Source organism: Melospiza melodia, chromosome Z (assembly GCF_035770615.1).
Source record: "Melospiza melodia melodia isolate bMelMel2 chromosome Z, bMelMel2.pri, whole genome shotgun sequence".
Classification (NCBI taxonomy): Eukaryota; Metazoa; Chordata; class Aves; order Passeriformes; family Passerellidae; genus Melospiza; species Melospiza melodia.
This window is the reverse complement of record NC_086226.1, coordinates 36,521,130-36,539,368: the sequence shown is the minus strand read 5'-3', so window position 1 is coordinate 36,539,368 and position 18,239 is coordinate 36,521,130. Positions and strand designations below refer to the sequence as shown.

At 38.9% G+C, this 18,239-nt stretch overlaps 1 protein-coding gene across 3 annotated transcripts in view; it reads right to left on the bottom strand.

Moving 5' to 3' along the window:
• Window positions 1-18,239, bottom strand: part of MAST4 (microtubule associated serine/threonine kinase family member 4) — a 276,434-nt gene that overhangs the window by 173,161 nt on the left and 85,034 nt on the right. Inside the window, exon 1 of one of the 3 annotated variants that reach the window (XM_063180842.1) lies at window positions 5,865-5,914. The exons of the other annotated variants lie outside the window; for them this stretch is intronic. Coding sequence (XP_063036912.1) covers window positions 5,865-5,903 — 39 coding nt within the window. The 5' untranslated portion in view covers window positions 5,904-5,914. Of the gene's footprint in view, window positions 1-5,864; window positions 5,915-18,239 lie in introns of those variants that run through there. 3 annotated transcript variants of the gene reach the window in all.

The following is an 18,239-nucleotide window of genomic DNA, read 5'->3' as shown; positions in this document are numbered from 1 at the left end:
GACATTTCATGGAACATTATTTAAAAAACCCTGTTTCAATAAGCTACTGTCCTCCATGCAGCTATTATTCCTACTGTTACCAACAGGTGAAGAAAAAAAAAATTTTAAAAATCCACACAAGTAGATTTTGGAGATAAGCCAAGTGACTCAGAAATAGGAGCTAACAAGTACACAGAGGATGCCAAAGCTGCTTGATTTTATGACCCTTAGAACACAACTGTGACCAGTTCAAATCATTAGAGACTCCACCATTGAGCTCACCAAAGGATTTGACACAAAAAATGTTAAGTTTATTTTCACCTTCTAAATCTAATATAAAACATTCAGTCAGCTTTGTGACATATTGCAGACTTTATCAAGAAATGTTGCTACAATTATCAGAAGGCATTAGTAAGAAGTGTGATATGGGCTACAGGCATCAAGTTTGGCCCCACACCAAATATTTTAGCTCTGAATGCAGCATGGTGCTCTCTTTCCTTTTTTTGATATTGGACTCCGAAATAAAGTGACCACAATATACAGAAAAGCAAAGACAGAGTGGGGGGCGGGGGGGTGGTAATCTGAAAGATTAACCCTTTCAGAAAAGCTTTCACAGCTCAAATAACAGCAAAATATGTCTGGCACAAAGTGTTTTAGAGGATATGACAAACATGTAACAATGCATGAATGTCTGGAAAGTAGAGGTGAATAAACTGATCAAGAGATTGGACAGTCTATTAGGCCTGCAGAAGTGACAGCTGAGAAGGAGAGAAAATATGTTCTTTATCTCAGTATCTCTTCTCTCAGAAGGCTGGTCTTTAGCTTTCTAATGGCAGCTATCTCTGCCTATCACTATTTAAGCCAAGAAACCATCTATTCTAACTTTAGGTACCTCTTAGTACCTAAGATGCCCTGTTTTCTGTAACAGTGTATAGAAGGACTCAAAAATAAATATAGCTCTAACCAGAAAAATAAACACAAAAAAAATTTAGAGATTTTTTACATATTACATCTATGCATGTTGCTCATGCAATGCACTCATAAAATGAAAGAGCAAGTGTCACAATTTAAGTAGTTCTGAGTAGCTCAATTACTCCAAAATTTTTGAGGTTTTAGTAAATGTAGAGAAGTTTAGTTTGCAGGTATGGCCCCTTTCAGGCAGGTCTGGGCACAACTACTAAGCAGGGCATTAATGCAGTGTGCAGACACACAGCTATTCCCATACCACACTGGAAGTCTTACATCTGTCTGCTTCTTAACTGATTAATCTGAATCCACTGCAAACTGCAATTTTTGTTTGTTTGTTTTAAATCCTTCTCTGGTTCCATGCCCTCCACAAAATTTTTCTTACACACACACATTGAGAGGCAGAGAGATACATTAAACCTGATTCACAGTTACACAACTCATCTTTGATACTGTAAAACCATTTCCACTAATACAGAAACAATGGGTAAGGTCTCTCTTGGCTACAGAAGAACACTGACATACACAGTACTCAAACCAGTGAAAATTAAGAACCCTGCCAGAACCTTATCTGTAAGACTGACTTTTACACCCTTTTTTCTTCACTGTGCAAGAGACACCAGGCCAAATTCCAACTAATGATCTTCAACTTCTATCTTTTTTTTCTCAGCAGAGCACCCAAACACAAACTGCATTTAGAAGAGATAGTTACAGCCTACCTCTTTCTGCTCCTCTCCTGTAGACTGTGGCCTCCAAGATAACCCTTTTACTTCACACGTCAATTTTCAGTATTTCAGAAAGAATTCTTTTCATTAAACCTTCTTCTCCAAAGAAATCTCACCTGCTTAGTGAGATTGTGAGTAAGGCCATTTTTTCCATGAAGTTCTTTCCTTTCTTTCTGATTTCTCAGTAAATGCATTTCCAGTTAAGCCAATAAGCAAGCACTTAGAAAAGTCTGTAAGGTATGGCTTTTTGCAAAGGTCTCGGCAATTTATGTACCACATTTCAAAACATTTATCTGTAAAAATAACTGTTTTGCTGTACTGAAGACAGAAGAAAGGAGCAGTCAAGGCTACATAATGACTGTGCCCCTTGCAAGACTTTCTAGGAAAACATGGAATTGGTATAAATTGATTTTCTCAAATCCACAAAAATAGCAACTTTCTATTTACACCACATTTTCCTTTACATTGCCAACTTCCATTTCTACAGCAGTAAGTCTGAATTTTGTGATTAAATTACTTTTACTTCATACCCATTGCCCCCTCAAATCAATGCAAGTATTAGATTTCCTAGTGGAATTTTCCATCTTGACTATAATCATATCACTGCAAACAATGCAGTGCAGTCACCCTGAATTTAAAGAAGGATTAGATTCCCTATGAAAATTTTCCAGCATTGAAAAAGAAAGTGTATATATACCTAGAGAGAAGAGAAGAAAAGAAATAAACACAGCATTTTTTTGACATTTGAGAGGTTTCATGTATACATCTGCTTTCTCTGCTGTTGGTCTATTTCTCTGCAAGTCTAATTAAAAAAGCTCATGTAATTACCCAAAGATTTACAAGACACTGTTTACAGACTACTTAAAGGAGAACTGAAATTAGCAAAAGGAAAAGTGAAGGCCCAAAAAGCATCTCTCTGACAAAGTGAAAGCTTAATCAGCACTAGAAGCATGACTGAAGCTGGCTGCTTCTGGCAGTAAAGTTTCTCCCACATTCCCATATCCTTACAGATTCAGGGAAATATGTGCTACCTTTACCATCCATGTCTGGGTTCAGAGGCAATAGGAAGTAACTACTTAGTCAAACAACTACAAACATAAACTGTTAGCAGACTGCAATTAAGAATGTAATTATAATGTGCAAGAAGTAACTAGCTGTTTTCACCTTTTTCAAATTTATTTGCAAGAAATTGTTATTTCAATCCATACTAAACTGCACTTTAAAAACTTAGAAGTTGAAAGAAATTATCAATTTTATCCTGATGTTTCTTACCAAAAAAGTGTTCTTTGCAATTAAACCTTCAGAATCTGCTCATTGAGAAGGAGCATGTACTACAGATTCAGATGCCTTTATTCTTCCATGAATACAAATACACAGCTAGACACAAGAAAAAGGTTGTAGTAAGATTAAGTAGATATGTGTACCCAGGTTGCAACCAATTAAAGGTTCCGTTTCTCTCAGAAGCCTCAACTAAAAATCTTTTACATATCAAGCTGAAACAAGATTTATCCAAGTCTACATATTTACTTAAGTCTTGTATTTTGAGATCCAATTCAAGCTACTTCCTGGCTTTTTTTTAAACACAGCACGATGGTACAAGGCACTAAACACAACTACATCAGGTTCCCATCTAAAAGGAAATGGTTTGTGTGTCCTGTAAATCAAGCTTTGAAGCAAACTGTGTACAAAAAAAAAAGAAAACCAGCAGTTATACCAACTTTGCTTTTAATTTACTCATATGCTATTTATCATTGTATCCTCAGTTTAATTTAAATGCAGCTTCACCTAAGAAAGCACACAGTTTATAAGCAGATTTACCTGTTTTTAACATTTCTACTTCTAACCCAGAGAACTGACAAAGTTACATGAAGTTATCTGACCTTATATTTAAGATCACAGGTATTTTAGAACAGTCTTAACTCACAAAATTTCCTTTTCTTTTCCTCCATTGATTTTTGGGGGTCACTGTTTTGCTATTTGGAGAGGGAGGTGGGTGTTTTGTTGCAGGGGGGTTTGTCTGTTTGGGTTTGGTGTTTCTTCATTTTGAAGTTTTGGGGTGTTTTGGGGTTTTTTTATTCTCTTAGGGATTTTTGTTTATTTTTTTCAGAACATACTCAATAGTCTTTACATGAGAGTATCAATAACATGTGAAAAAGAAGAAGGGGCAAAATACATGGATTACTCCTACAGGAAACAAAGAGTGGAGAGTTATTTAGGGTTGGTGGTTTTTTATGGTAAAACATATACTATGACTATAAAATAACCAAGTCACTATTTTGGAATGTACTATAATATCAAAAGGTCAGCAAAGTAAACAACTCAGACACTTAGTATTTATTAACAAAACTTAAAACAGCAGCTACACCATTTGTCATATAACCTGCTTTCCAGCTCACAAGATCATCATACCAGTCTCTAGGCTAGTTGCATGAACACAGATGAAGACAGAAACAAAGCAACAGAAGAACATAGGAGAGCAAGAGGACAATATAAAGACAGATTCACTTTAATGGTTTAATGAATACAGCTTAAGTGTAAACAGCATTTCTATCCCTCCCATCTTTTTCTAAATGACAGTATGTCAATTTTAACACTTCTGACCACTAGCTGATTTTCTCCATTCTAGGACCAGGTGCTAAGGACAGTCATAAAGTACACATCTTCAAAAACTGCAGGTACTGCAAGCGTGAATAGGCCCCTCTGCTACTTGGACTAGTCACTGTATAACTCCCAATACTCTCAGGTGACTGTAAATAGCTGTAAAATATTTTTGGTATTCATTCAAAATTGTTTTGTTAAAGTTACAGAAAATAAAATAAAAATAACATCTGCAGAACTCAACACATTTCTTTCACACAAAGGTTTAAGTTTTAACTTAATCAGACCAGACTGCAGTTCAATTCAAAAGGAAGAAATCCGGTTTACACTACTAAATGGATTAGAGCAGGTTTAAGAGAAGGAAATCCGGTTTCACTACGAAGATATACCTCTTGAAACTCTTACATCCTTTAAAAGCTGTCATCCACAGTCTCAATCTGCAGTAGAGATTCTCCCCCCTACCTGGCTATCAATGACAGAAAATATTTAAGATATAAGGACTGACTAAATTAATTTTTTTATGAAAGTTACTTACTTTCCACAGGCAAGTGTTATCGTACAAAAAGTTAAAGAAAAGTTAATGGATTCTTTAAAAGGCCCAAGAGAATTTGAGGACTTCCACATCCTACATAACAATGTGCTAGAGACTCGACTTGTACACCTCTGTCTAGCAAAAACTGTGACACTGGATCAGCACCAAGTTGAAAGCACTGATCAAAAAGGGTGCCTTAATAAAAGGTTCAGAACTGTGCAAGTTCAGTGCATGTTAAACGTTTTATGGGAGTTTATATCACTTAAGAATAAGGATCCCAAATGTATGGAGACTTTCCTTTTCACCCTCCTCCCACTGAAATTGCAGATGTGGAGGAAAACAAAAGAAAGGAAGTACATTCATCGCTGAGAGCTACTTGAGAAAAGAGGCTTTCTGAACAATGGGCCGTAATGATGTAGTTTGAGGTGGTGCTCCATTTTGGTGAAACATTAAAAAAGTAACTACACCGTCTATTCGCCTGTACTCACATATTCTTTATTAATACACTTTCTGCCAATAGATATATGTATATAACTGCGCACACTCTAATTATTTGAGCGGCTTATGCATTATACTAGAAGGGTATACGGTTTGAGTCTTGCTTCAAACAACATATGGCACCAACACCGTGTCATAACCCTCGCTCTATTTGGGATACGGGGTTTTCTAGAGTTAAGGGACGCCAGCGGAAAAGTCAGCCCAAAGCCGCCCGGGAAAGGAAGACGCGCCCGCTCCGCCGTTGAGCAAAGTGCGCCGCAGCCGCCCGGAGCGCCGAGCCCCGCCAAACTTTCACCCCCCCGGTAATGCCCGTCCGCTGCCCGGCCCGGAGCGCGGCTGCCGGGGAGAACCACGCCGCCACCGCTCTCGGCTCCTCGGGAAGCGCCCGGGCACGGGCTGCACCGCCGGCTCCGCGGACCAGCCCGCCGTCCGCCCCCGGCAGCCCGGCCGCCGCCGCCGCCGCCCGCCCACAGGTGTCCCCCCGCCGACACCGCGCCCCGCCGCAGGTGAGGAGGGCAACTTCCCAACTGCGGGAGCGCGCACCGCCCCGCCGCGCCCCGCCCCACCTGCAGCCCGCGCCTCCGCAGGATGCCCGGCTCGTCCATGCCGGCGCTCCGCCGCCCTCACGCCGCGCGGCGCCGCCTGGCCATGCCGGACCGCCCGGAGCCCGCTCCGCATCCCCGCAGCTGCCGAGCGCTGACATCACGCCCGCGCCGATTGGCGCCGCCGCCGCACGTGACCGCGCGAGGTGCGCGCCCGGCAACTTCGGGGCGCAGTCCGGGGCCGCCCCACAGCGCCCGCGGCCGCTCGGGCACCCGGAGCCACAGCGCGGGGAGCGAGCTTCCCTTGCCTCGCCGGAGGGAACGGCAGCAGGGCCATAGCGGCACCGGGCGAGAAGCCGCGCCCTACTGGATTCCCAAGTGCGGCTGCGGAGAACCCGCGGAGAGAGGACGGATTGTCTCAGGGGTGCGGGCACCGCGGCCAGCAGGTCCGGCTGTGACCTTGGGCTTGTCGCCCGAGGGCCTCTCATCAGCTCAGCCGACTCCACTGGTGCAAGAAAAACTCATCTCCGTCAAGAACTAGGTGCTAGATCCTTAAAGGTTACGTCTGAAAGCACAGATTTTAAGGAGCAAAACAGCAGGGGAGTTTTCATATCTGCCAAGCTGCTGGTTAAACAGATCACCGATTTCCCCCCACCCCCCACAAAGGCTGCCACCATACTATTAGCTATTCACCCATTAACACTCTAAGATGAGCCTATGACAATCACACCCTTAAATCTAGTATGAAAAAGAAATATTGATTTCCTGTCATATTGCATCATTTTGAGAAGTAGTCCATGTACATTCCATAATAGTAAAACCTGCCAGGAGCAAAGGCATTTAGAACAAAAAAAATGAAGGATAGCTCAAAGGATAATGCTGAGCAGTAAGAGCTTATCTGAAGAACAGCAAAAGAAAAGGCTGCTGTATTCCCTGCCCCCAACCCTCAACTCTTCTTCACACAACTGAAATGCATTAAAGTTATTATTTTACACTTGTTACAATTAAAAAATATATAACTTCTGCCATTAAGCTACATTTCTCTGTATCATTCTAAAAAGCAGTCAATTTTTATCTAAGTTACACAGTGACATTAATTGAACATGTTTCTTCTTCCCTGTCCCTTAATGTCTCCAGCTCCAAATGCATCCATCACATTTGGTCAGTGGCTTACAACTCAGCCGCCACAGACTTCAGTTACAGGATTAGAGCCGCACTTCAGTTACAAAACAAGATACTCACACTGACCAAAACTCTGTTTCCACAAGAGGGAGACAAGGAAACTCAAGCACACTGATAGATTTAAAAATCTGTAGGCCAGAAGGGGATATGCAACTATCCTGCCTTCCTCTGTAACAAAGGCTACTCATCCCTCCTGAATTCATTTTTCAAGAGTAGTATCTCTTTAAGCAGCATGCTGACCCTAGTGAAAACTTTTTTGCTTTACGGAATCAAAGTGAAAAGTGACTAGATCCCCTCACCTGCTTGAAACAGAGGGGAAAAAATGTTACATTATCTCCTATGGATTCCACCCAATATTCCTGTTTTCCATTTTCCATTTCAAAATGTCATCTTCCTTCTTCTTATAACATTTTAAAACTTTGTCCAAATCATTTGCATCCATGTTGTCCTCACATAGGATCTCTTCTGTGTTTCTGTTTCCAAAAACAACACAGGTAAATGAATGACAATCTAAATGCTGTTGCATGCTTCCAGTAAGGGTGGCAAAAATAATTAACCAAAGACTGTGAAGTTTCAAGGATGAGAGGCAAAATCTTACCATTTGTCTCTCATGACACACTGCAAGTTTCAGCTGCAAGGCTGTTTGCATTTTTACACCCAATCTTTATTCATATTGCAAAAGTTTTATTTAAATCACTGAAATACAAAACCTCTCAATGCTCAATTTATCAGTTCTTTAAAGGCAGGTAATACTGAAGTACTGAAGCCATCATTTCAGCCTGTGTATTTAACTGTGTATGTATGAATTAGAAGTACCCCATGCTATCTAGCTCAGAGGTCAGTACTGGCACAACAGTATAAGAAAGTCGTACCATCAAGTAATGTGTCACTGACAGGCACAGATGCAAAAAGTCCACAACCTAACAAAACCCCTCAAGGACCACTGAAGCTATAATTTCATAGCAGAACAATTTACAGAAAGGATTACAGGCAGACAAAGAGCACAGATGTGCATGCATGAAGAAAATACCCAGCTACAGAGTGCAAGTGTAACATGTTTTGCAATATGCTGAAGGTCATTGGTACAGCTGCCTAAGTAATACTGGAAGGCAGAAGAATGAAACAAAGAGAAGACTGTCTTCCAGTGGAAGATGAGATAAATCCCAAACAGAAGAGTATAAAACTATCTCTCAGTGAGAAGTGCATTCACTATCAATTCTAGAAGAGGCATTTTCCTAGGCTTGCGCTGCATTTTATAAAGGTGTACTGGAAGGAACTGAAAGCAGATGTTTGCACATAAAAAGGAAAGCATCCACTGAATTTTCTCACAATTTATGAATATCTTTAGTTATTGCCAAAAGTGCATCTTCATGTTTAAAAATGCATATAGCACAGTTTTTTTCTGGAGGCTTTCATTATTTTCAGACTATTATTTCAGTTATATTCACCATCAAAACCATGGCAGGTAAGACTGTGGTATATAAGAATTTGTGTTTTAGAAGAAAAATCCATGCTGTTTGAAACATTTTAATATAATTATCCTAATATTTATATATACGAAATACAGCAAAATACTTCACATATTCTTTCACATCACTTGTAGGTGAAAGGCACAATTCCGTTGTACATGGGCCACAAAAGAAAATGTATCCGGTGAATGAAAAAACTTTTTTTTCCTTCCCCCCATCAGGAAAGGCAAAATCATTTTAGGACAACAGTAATCAACTTCCAATTTTGCCAAAAATTTTTCTCCCCTATAAATGAAGCATTTGACCTGATTAAATGTGAAGGATGTTTCAGAATTAATTTAGACACATACTCCTAAGCCCATGTTTATTTAAAGCTGCAAAGAAGCATGGTAGAGGACAGTTTTCAGGACAATTACATAAATCTAGTAAGTTTTTATCTTCATTCAACTGCCACTTTTTTGCATTAATCATAAAGCTTCACTTTAAAAAAATACTGATTGACAAAACAAGAAAATTTAGAAATCGCTGTAATTACTGAAATCAGCCAATCAACCAGATAAAACCTAAGCATGCAAAACTATATATGAATATGTAACCAGAGTTTTACAATGCAGATTTAATTTAAATTTAATTTTATGCATACACATATCCCATGTGTGGCTGCCACTCTCATACTACACATGGTGGTAGCATATGATAAATCATATTAATTATGCACCATGAAAAAACTCATTTGTACTCTGCCCCTAAATCTATCTCTGTCAGGGCTATTTCCTATACCTTAAATATTCTACAGCATGCAATCACCATCACTGAGTTTTAAAAATAATTATTTTCTTCCTAAACGTGAGAATTCATATGCTTAGAATAGATAACAAGCAATGAAATAATTTCCTTCTATTCTGATAACCTACCCAAAATAACAGAACTTTTTACCAGCACAGGTAAAAAGGGAGCTTCTCATTGTATTTTTGTCCACTGATAAGCTATTCAACTAACTTACTAGAAAAATTAAAGTATTTCAACTGCCATAATTTCACAAGTCAAGGTAAGCGAACTACAACTACAGATACCTGGAAGTGATTAACATTAATTCTTATGCAGCCTTTTTCTAAGCACATTTGATGAGAGAACTATTAGAGTATACCATAGCATGTTCCCCTGGATGTTGTAGTTACAATGGGTTTGAAACTAACTCCTGCAAACACTGCTTTTGTGGTTCTGAATGGAGAGCAACCCCACAGTAATGAACCTGGAGCCCTGGTCCATGGCAAGCTGAACATGAGCCAGCAGTGCCCTGGCAGCCAGGAGGGCCACCCGTGTCCTGTGGGGCATCAGGGACAGCATCAGCAGCCGGGCAGGGAGGGATTGTCCTGCTCTGCTCTGCTCTGCACCGGGGCAGCCTCACCTCCAGCGCTGGGGGCACTTTGGGTGCTGCAGTGTAAGAAGGACAGCACTGGAGAGTGTCCAGCGAGGGCATGGAGGGCTGAAGGGCACTGGGGGGAAGCAGGATGAGGAGTGGCTGAGGACACTTGGCCTGTTCAGCCTGGAGGAGACTGAGGGGAGAGTCAACAATGTCCTCACAAGAGGAAGCAGAGGGACAAGTACCCATCTCTCCAGTCTCAAGACCAGCGACAGGACTTGAGGAAAAGGCATGAAGCTGTCAGGAAGGGTTTAGGATGGATATTAGAAAAAGTTTCTTCACCCAGAGGGTGGCTGGGCACTGGAACAGTATCCCCAGGAAAGTGGTCACAGCACCAGCCTGACAGAGTTTGGACAATGCACTCAGGCACGTGGTGTGACTCTTGGGGTGTCCTGCACAAGATCAGGAGTTGGATTCGATTATCCTTGTGTGTCCCTTCCTAGCCACGTTATTCTGTGTTTCTGTAGTAGTTTAAAGAATAAACTGTCAAGGGAAGACAACATTACAGTTCTACAAAGGAGCTCTAGTTTATTTTTCTGAATGGTCATAAAAGAAATTGAGCCACTTTTGTGTTCCACAATCATACTCTGCATATGACTAAGAAATAATGTAGACAACATTCCTGTTCTGTAGTATTCTGAAAATAGTTTCAGTTCCTAAAGGAATTTTACACTGAGTATTTTACACTGAATTTTGAACACCCTATGAAGACACAGTACATTTTTTTTTCTATTACACACACATACAAAAAAAATCTCTAAAAACATCACCCAGAAGTTTTCAACTGTCCCATACATATATATCCACACCAAACCATCCATACTGTCACTTCACAATGCTTTGGGGAAAAGGGATTTCATTAGAATCTTTATGGATACCAGATCATCATCACAGGATGTCACAGAACCATGAAAGCGAAATCCATGTGTGGTGCTGGGAGATGAGAGATGAACATATATTTTTTTAAATCCATCTGATAGAAGAGAAACAGAAGGGAAGTGAAACAAAATGAAGATTACCTTTGAAGAATTCTATACAGCTCAACATCTAGCCATCTTAAGTAAGTCAAAGGATTATAGTGTCACTCTCTACTTCTACACAACCCATGAGTTTTCTTTAATGCAATGTTTTTGATGTTACCTGAGGGGAAAAGGGTTATGGAAACAATTCTATCCATCTGCCTCTTGTTCCTTCAAGTTTTGGAAGTTTTCTTATCTGTGAACTGTCACTGAAATTGGCTATAGCACCAGAAGTGAGACATTTAATCAAAATTAGCAGCAAAAATTAACAGATCAACACTTAACACCATCACCAAGCAAGCAATGCTGAAATCTGCCCGAAGCCACAGATACCTTCTCAGTCTGTACCTCTAGACTAGAAAACAGAACTGTAGCTCTGCAATTTATTTTTCAAGAATTTTCTTATACAACCACAGACAAGGTTGTTGTTTTAACAACAGTATTAACAGGAAAGTGTTTTTAAGATATTCAGTCAGTGCAGGAATATAGGCCAGCTTCATCGCAAACTACTTGAATGGGGTAATGAAAATCCACCACTCAGTTTTCATTATTTATTTTCCAAGACTTTATTTACCCACAGAAGATATATACAACGATATCATATGAAACTGGACATTGCTTTAAGAAATTGAGAAAGCAATTCTCACACTTAAGAATGTTAGGAGCTAAAGTTGCCATGCCTAAATTTGAGATTGATAAAACCAATTTATTAATAATTAGTAACATACATTGAAATTCTGAGAAACTAATAAATTTAACAGAATCAAGTTACATCCCCAACATCACAATCAACTACTAACAAGGCCCAGTAACTCATATACAATTTTAGACACTGCGAGCAATACATATTTTGACTATTTAAAGTGGAAAGGTTACACTATTCCATCTATATAGCCTTTTTTGCTCCTGCATACATTTGCCTAATGTTCCTTCTGAGAGCCTATAAAAAGTACAGAATAAATGCTCCATGTGAAGCCAACAGCCCCCTTTCAGGGTGCAACATGTTAACCCACTGCTTCGCAGAAGAAAACAGATATGCTCCACCAGCCAAATGTTTTCAAGGCACCTCTGAGTCCCCAGCTACAGCACTGAGGAGCCATTGCTGGCCTGACAATAAAACCATGAGTTCTCACCAGTTTTTTCCTCTATCCTCCTTCAATATTACAATCCTACCCACACACATAAAGTGCATTACTCCATTTACATCTCTTCTATACTTCACAAGTAAAGACTTTTGAGCAATAATCACTGCATGGATCGATAGGGCACCATTTAATTTGTGTTTCACTTCGCCACATTACACAAACACACATTCAGGTAAGCCAGGCTGGCTTCCTGAAAGTCCAAGATGCACTCCAATTACCAGGTTCATGTCTCCATTAAGAGACAGTTTATTATTCTCACTGAATATTACTAAGGATACGTATCACAAGCAGGGAAAATTCAAGATTCCTCAGTTAGCAAGACACTAATTCTCTTTTTCTAGAGCTGATAAACCTACACAACTTGCAAACCACACCAGATGGGCAGAACAATTTATTACTTTTAAGGAAGTAGTTGACTGCTGCTGTTTCTTAATAAAAGAAAACATTACTGATTCTGTTACTTGTACTTTAAGGTTCTTGAAAATGAAGTACTTATCCCATGAAAGCAGGTGTGCCTTGCCAACAGTCCCCCTTACACACGCAGGAATGGACATGGAGAGCAGGTACACACCGCGTCCTCTGCCACCTGCCGGACAAAATCCTCCTTGCACCAACTTGTTCTGGGCTCACTCACTCGGAGGGGCTCATTTGTTACCCCATGGAATCAATCCCTCATCAAAATATTACAAGAAAAATAACTTTTGCAGAAGAAAACAAATTTTTCAAACAAGTTACTGAAAGAAGTTAATCAATTCCTCTTTCAGTGACAGCACACATACAAGAAGACAGTACACAACAGACATGCCAGCTTCATCCATTTTGCCTTTTCCATCAAATACTGTGTTTCTTACTCCATGAAAATGCATAGCTAGATCCTCAATTAAAAAAGGCAGTCAGCCCTCCAATTCTCTATATCTTCCATAATTACACAATAACATAAAAGAAATTTCTTTCTGAAAAGACAAACACATCACGAGTACAGTCCGGGTACTCATGGGTACTCATCTCTTGTGGGTCTCCTTTCAACAAGAACTGAAATACACATATAATGTTCTCTCTTTCTTTCAATAATCGCTGAACTGTTTGTCTCAGTATCTCCCCAAAAAAAACTTACATCAAACATACAGAAGCTACACCATTTTTAATCTTAGAATTTGAAGTGCCACAGATAAAGCTATGTTTTCAGAGAAAAAAAAAACCCTCTGAGCTGAGGCTTTTCTAACAATCAGCTCAGTAGAATATTTCACATCCTGTAAATGGAAAAGGAAACAAATTCTTAAAAAAAACCTCATGGCAAAACAGTAATAGCAATTACATTCAGAATAATACCTGTTATACACTCTGAAGTTTAATTCTCAAGTGAAATCAGTAGTAGGCAAGTTGCACTCCAACCAAAATTCTCAAACTTTGGCAAGGTGTCAGTTCTTGTTCTGAGATTATCCTGAACAATGATGTACCTAGTCTCCTTTATTTTGATGTCCCTTTTTCATTTTTAGAAGTATTTAATCTCAATACTTGCAGTGTTTTCTCAATGACATAGTAATTAATTAATTGTACTTTCTCTTAAGGACACATAATTTTTCTTAGTGTGTTTTGGCTGTTTTTTCTACTATAAGATTCAATACTTACCACCATACATGGTCCAGCTGCTTCACAAAAACATTCTCCTTAATTAGAGAGCAATAGTTAAGTTTTTCAACATTCAAATTAATTCAGAAGATAGTTTATGTTGCTGAAGTCTTGACTCCCTATGGACAGAAGTTCCATTACAAATCAGCAACGTAAGGAAGTCTGGAATAAAAGGGAATTTCTCCTAATGATCACTAGTTGTAATCCCATATTTAATAGGCAGAGGACATATAACAAGCATACCAAAAAGATTTATTCACAGTTACAACTTTCTGGGAAAGCAACTTCATGCTAGGAATGTTTGTTCAGGATATGCTCTTACTGGAAAGAAAAATTTTTATGAGAATAATGAAATACACTGAGATCCAAATTCACTGTAGGCTAGCTCTCTTACTTAATTTCATTTTTTCTCCCTCATTTACAGCAGGCAATCTCATAATTCAACTTCGTTTCTTACCACCTTCATCCTCTCTCAAATAGACAACTCAACAGACAGCAAAAGGAATCTGTGATCAGCCAAGTACATATTATTACTTTGAAATTATTCCATGCTTACAAAGCCAACCATCATTTCTGAATTTAACTGACCAAATACTAAGTATCTTCCTTTGTACCACATAATTGCAGCTCTTTCTCAATGATCAAGAGGTTAAATGTATCCATGAGAGAGTAGCAGTTAACCAATCTCCTGCTGATTATTGTATCTTTGACTAAAGTGACATTGGGTCAACTTGAGCACTTACCTAGTTTCTTAATCTCCACAACACCATGAAAGAAAATTCTTAATAGACGCAATGATCTTACTGTACTATTACTTTATTAAAAATCTGAATAAATTGGATAGAGACATATGCACCACAATTGGGCATACTGTGATAAAAGGAAAAAAACCCCAAACAATACTTTCTAGTTTTACTGAGGTGACAACAGATTTCATGCTAAAAACCATCAGTCCATTGTGGCAGGGTATAGAAGAGGTAAGCAAACGCACTGACCGCATTACACCAGTGAAGCCAGAACAATTAAATCACCATTTACCAGAACAAGGGAGAGACTGCAAGAATACTAAGAGGTAAGGTGTGGTAAAAAATACCAAAGTCCACATTCCCATCTGCCTCCACAGGACAAAAGTGCATTTTACAGTAACACATCTGGTTTCACATGAATGTGCACGAAAGTACATTCTGACTAAAAACCAGAGTTACAAATACCCAGCAGCATGTGTCAAAGCCAACTGTGGTGGTCAACCCACTTAAAGTTTCAGGTCAGTAAAACAGCAGTTGCTGTTAAACCTTAAACTGTAAGAGATTAAAAGTAGCAATGCACCATCCAACGCAAAAGTACTCTGTTGTTGTGTTCAGAAAAATTCTTGCTAGATACCTTTGCGGAACTTAAAAAACACTAACTAAATAAATAAATGTGGAGGAATGTTCATTCCCACCCGAGATCTGGAAAAATTACATTTCCCCACCCTACTCCAGTGCCTGTAAGTCAGCAGTGTCATTCAGTCTCTTTGTTTAGAGACTTACAGCTATCATCAGAACCATGGGAGTACTTCAGCTTGAGGAATAAGAGATATTGTTTCCAAACTGTCTGCTTCCATCCTCTGCTACATTACAGTCACTTTGCAAGTACCACAGGCATAAAAACATGTCAGCTTACTGGAAGGAAAATAAAAATGTTACTTAACCAATTTAGAATTGTGTCCTTTTTCATTATCCTTTAATATAAGGACGCTGCCCCACAGCAAAAAAAAAATAGCAGACAGGAATACATCTCATCAGCTTCTAAACAATCCCATCATTTTAAAAAGCCAAACTTTACTAGGAAGTTCAAAGAATTTTAGTATTTGCATTTTTGTTAACTGAAACTGCAAAATAGGGATCAAGTTTTATAGCAGTAGCAGCACTAGCAATAAAGTTTTTACAATGCTAAAAATTAAGTTTCTTAACAATATAGAGTATTGCTATTAAAATTCAGGTCAGTGGAACAGTATCTTGTCCTCTGCCGCCTTTTTTTTTTAATTAATCAACCTATTCTAATTATGCATGAGTACCAAATTCCTAAGACTGCTAAGAACAGTCAAAGATATCATAATTGCCTTATAAGAACACCAAACAATACCCTAACCTACTACACTCACCCACACCACACAGGCAAGTCTCAGGTTACCAACACCTCTCACTTCATATCCTGAATGCAGACAGAAGTATAGACAGCAGTTTTCCTACACTCATCACATTATTCCCCATGCCCACTTTATCTCAGTTTATCTTAAAAACAGAGCTGTGATTGAAATTAGTTTAAACTTCCATTATGTACTTCTGAGACTGGAAATCAGACCAATCAAATTAGATTCATACATGAGCACAGAACTCCTCAAGCAAAGGAAGATCTCCTTGCAACTTGTTGTTTACTATTTTCTCATCAAATATTACAAACTGTAGATGTATCAGTGTTTCAATTAAAATGCTAACTGACAGACAATGAATTCACAATAGTCTGCTTTTTGTGACCAGAGGGAACAGAAGACAGCATGGAACCTGAGACAGTATTGTGGCTAAATTTTCCTCGATCCTTGCAAATGTCAGTCAATCTTCCAGTTTCTTCCTGCTCTCCATGTCCTTTCCAACCTCTTTATCCCCCTTCCATTTCCACATCTATAAACCTTCTAAGGAGCTGCAGAACCTTTTGGTCTAAGGTCAAAAAAATTCACTATATTCTTGAGTTTTGTCCCTTGTTAATCACAGGTTATCATTTTGCGCAGTTATCCCCTAAGTAAAGTCCAACAACAAGCCGAGGAAGTTTTATTCCCAAAAAGGCATTTAAACTTCAAACACTATAAATGATTACACATTGACTTCTTCTGGTTATATAGTTTACTGCAAAACACCACTACCCCTTTGTCTCTCATGTGGCCAATTCTACCTGGGTGAAAAGTTCACAGCCTCATTTTGGTAACACTTCCCACTTTTCCCACTTTCCAAGTGATAGCGGCAACACAATTGTAGATTTAAGATAACCATCACTAACACCACACAGAGACAACTCAAATATTACAGCAGACAAGAATAAGCCCTTATTCAGAGCCACTACTAACACACAGTCAGACCCTTCAGTTCCAGAGATGATGCACTATATTTAACCTAGCTTACAGATCTCAACCATGTGGGTCCTACACTAGAAGAACAAAGATATCCTCAGCCAACAAAAATTTTAACAGCCCTAGGCTCTTGATTATCTAAAACTAGAAACTGGTCCCAGTGAGCATTTTCACCATTCAGTCTCTCACGAAGGAAGAAGACTATTATATGGGACATCTGGAAAACAGAAGCATGGTACTCATGCAAAACAGGGATGTCCTGCTTAGCTCCTACATGTATTTGTTCTCTACTCATTCTGTACCATTAACAGGATACAGAAGAGGGTTATACCTACACTCACCTCTATTAAACCTTTCAGTTCTCTCTCATGCTCAGTACATCCTGACAGCTGGAAGCTAAGTGAGGCTGATGGGAAGTGACCTACTTCACCACAAAGGGGGTATTTTTGAAAAACACACTGCATATGCTCACAGGACTTTTTAATCTAGGATAGTCTTCTCTGAGAGATTATTATTTTACTTACTTTTCCCATTATTCTTTAACTAATGATAATTTGCAGCACAAAGTATATCTCAGAGTTCTCAACTCTGAGAAATCACAAGCTCTCTCTGGGAGAAATGTTAACCCCAGCTGTCACTACATCTGTATTCTATCCACACCAAAGAACAAGCAAGAAAGTATAAGAATTAATAAAGCCACTAATTTTAAACAGATGACTTAAGAAAGGATTCAGTATCTAGAATTCTGTCAAGCAGCTGAATCTACAGTTTTATAGTAAATTCAAGTACACCATGACTATTTTGAAAACAATGATAGAGCCAAGTAGAGATATACTTGTATATATGGAAGAGAATACCCAGTCACCAACTTCTTGCATCAGCTTATCAGAGTATTACAGTTTCACAGCTCTGGACCATGTCTACTCTGGCCTTTTGTTGTGTACAAATACAAATCATATAGGCATTTCTATAAGATGTATGTTCACCTCCCTCTTGCTACTACTAAATTAGATCTATCTACTGGATTAGAACTGCAATTAAGTATTTGTTAAAAGGCAAATACAAAGAAATATGAAAGCAAATACATATTCATGGGTAAGGAATAAATGGAATAAAGTGCACAAGGGAGAACAGCTCTCTAGTCTTAAAAGTTAGAAGCAACTGAAGCATAGAAAACCTGCTATCATTACTTGACAATTTTAGCATTTCATAGGAATAAAAACCTCACATTTTAAAAAGATTTTCAGTAATTACTCTCAGATGTTAAGCTTATGTTAAGTTAAATAAGAATATGGTTTTCAGCTTTATACAGTGGTTTAGCATTCAAGCTATTTCCTCAGTTCAGACTCTGTGTTTCTGAAGCCTAGCTAACTATTTTGGGGAGATTAGAGATAACAAACCAAGACTGGCTACTTTGGCAATATTATAT